Genomic DNA, 1550 nt, shown 5'->3' on the forward strand with positions numbered 1-1550 from the left:
GCTAGATATTTCCCAATCTTTTTGCATATTCGATACAATCATCCAAGATCGTCTTGGTATCGTGTTTGTAAGAAAACCCTTTATCTTCAAGCTTTGTTGAGCCCCATTTGATTTCTGTCCYAGCTCYTTCCAAGTACCTGAAACAAGAWCTCATAATAAATYACAAAGTTTCAACTAAATAAATTCATTTTCGACTTGAAGTCTAYGATAAAATATCTTACTCTTGGTTMAGAGGAAACTGTGGGTAGTTTTCCTGATAATACTTGACCATTTCTGCACTTGTTATGTAYGAACTCGAGCATAAGAATCTCCCATTAACTAGTGGCGTCTCTGCGCAAAAGATATGTGCTCGACAAACATCCTCAAGGTGCACAATGGGAACTTTYCCTAGCAGTTCTTCAAGGTACCTTAGTATTTGGTAATGAGMTTGTGATATSAATGTCATCASACTTGTTGGTGCATATGTGAGATGACCTCCTCCTCCCACCACCCCACAAGTTAATGTCACCACCTCCAATTCATTTGTTTTATCTTCCCCAATTTTCAAGATCTCTTGCTCAGCTTTTGTTTTTGCTTCTGTGTATTCCTAACAAAAACCCTCCACTTATTTGGAAATTTTGAAATGTAACTTGTTAATCAAGAAAAATRCAAAGATATGGATAAAAACCTTTGTGATATCATTGCTGTAAGGGASACTGATATGAAAGGGTGTCCAACAACTTTCATCCATGGTGGTCTTATAACCACTCCCATCATCTTTCAATGGTGAAGCTGCAACARCGGATGCTGTATAGATGAGCCGTTTCACTGTCCCTGAYTGTATGCAAACATCCGCAATCTTCTTTACYGCACTGATTGTTGCCTCAATCTTGTCATTGTACTATCAACCAACAAAATCATTAGAAAATGGATTTCTTTTTARGGCTATGGGAATCTTGATTATTGGTTGTAAAATTCAAGAATGTCACACCTTATAGCCAGAAGTGTCATAGATGGGGGTTGCAAGATGGAAAACATACACACAACCTTGTATTGCTTCTTCAAACTCTTGTGGTTTGTAAATATCAGCTTCAAACAAATGAAGTCTTTCTTCTGCATATGGGAAACCTCTCAAAAGTCCCACCTTCGATTCATCACCTTTAAATTAAACAAAAACACAAACAAGTTAATATGCCGACATACACAGTGTTGGAACCTCTCTTCTCTCTTTAGTTCAAAAGGGCGTTTTGGTAAAGTAATATAATGAGGTTCCACATATTCTTAGTATGGTAAATACTCACACACATAAACACACAAAGATACAAAGAAAGGGCAGGTTATACGTACCCAAGTTTCTAAGAGTAGCATGAACAGTGTAACCATTTTGTAGAAGTGAGTGAACCAAGGCTGAACCAATGTAACCAGCACCTCCAGTCACACAAACCTTGCACATAKGTTTACCTTCCATTTTTCAAATTCAAGAAGCTAAATGCTTATTTTCTTTCTTTAAATGGTTTTATATTACATTCTCCAGAACGATTAGATGTGGACCATGCACCTATCCAAGGTAA

The 1550-nt window shown here is 37.1% G+C and overlaps 1 protein-coding gene across 1 annotated transcript in view; it reads right to left on the reverse strand.

Annotated features, from left to right (window-relative positions):
• The window catches only part of LOC112505444 (anthocyanidin reductase ((2S)-flavan-3-ol-forming)-like), a 2454-nt gene extending 1001 nt beyond the window's left edge, over positions 1-1453 (reverse strand). Inside the window, exons 1-5 of the mRNA XM_025109352.1 lie at positions 1327-1453; positions 971-1137; positions 668-880; positions 222-586; positions 1-137 (exon numbers count right to left, since the gene is read on the reverse strand). The exon at positions 1-137 is cut by the window's left edge and continues 1 nt beyond it. Coding sequence (XP_024965120.1) covers positions 2-137; positions 222-586; positions 668-880; positions 971-1137; positions 1327-1447 — 1002 coding nt within the window. The 5' untranslated portion in view covers positions 1448-1453 and the 3' untranslated portion in view covers position 1. The remainder of the gene's footprint in view (positions 138-221; positions 587-667; positions 881-970; positions 1138-1326) is intronic.
• Positions 1454-1550: the final 97 nt, after the last annotated feature.

Source organism: Cynara cardunculus, unplaced genomic scaffold (assembly GCF_001531365.2).
Source record: "Cynara cardunculus var. scolymus isolate 2C unplaced genomic scaffold, CcrdV1 Un_Scaffold_11112, whole genome shotgun sequence".
Classification (NCBI taxonomy): Eukaryota; Viridiplantae; Streptophyta; class Magnoliopsida; order Asterales; family Asteraceae; genus Cynara; species Cynara cardunculus.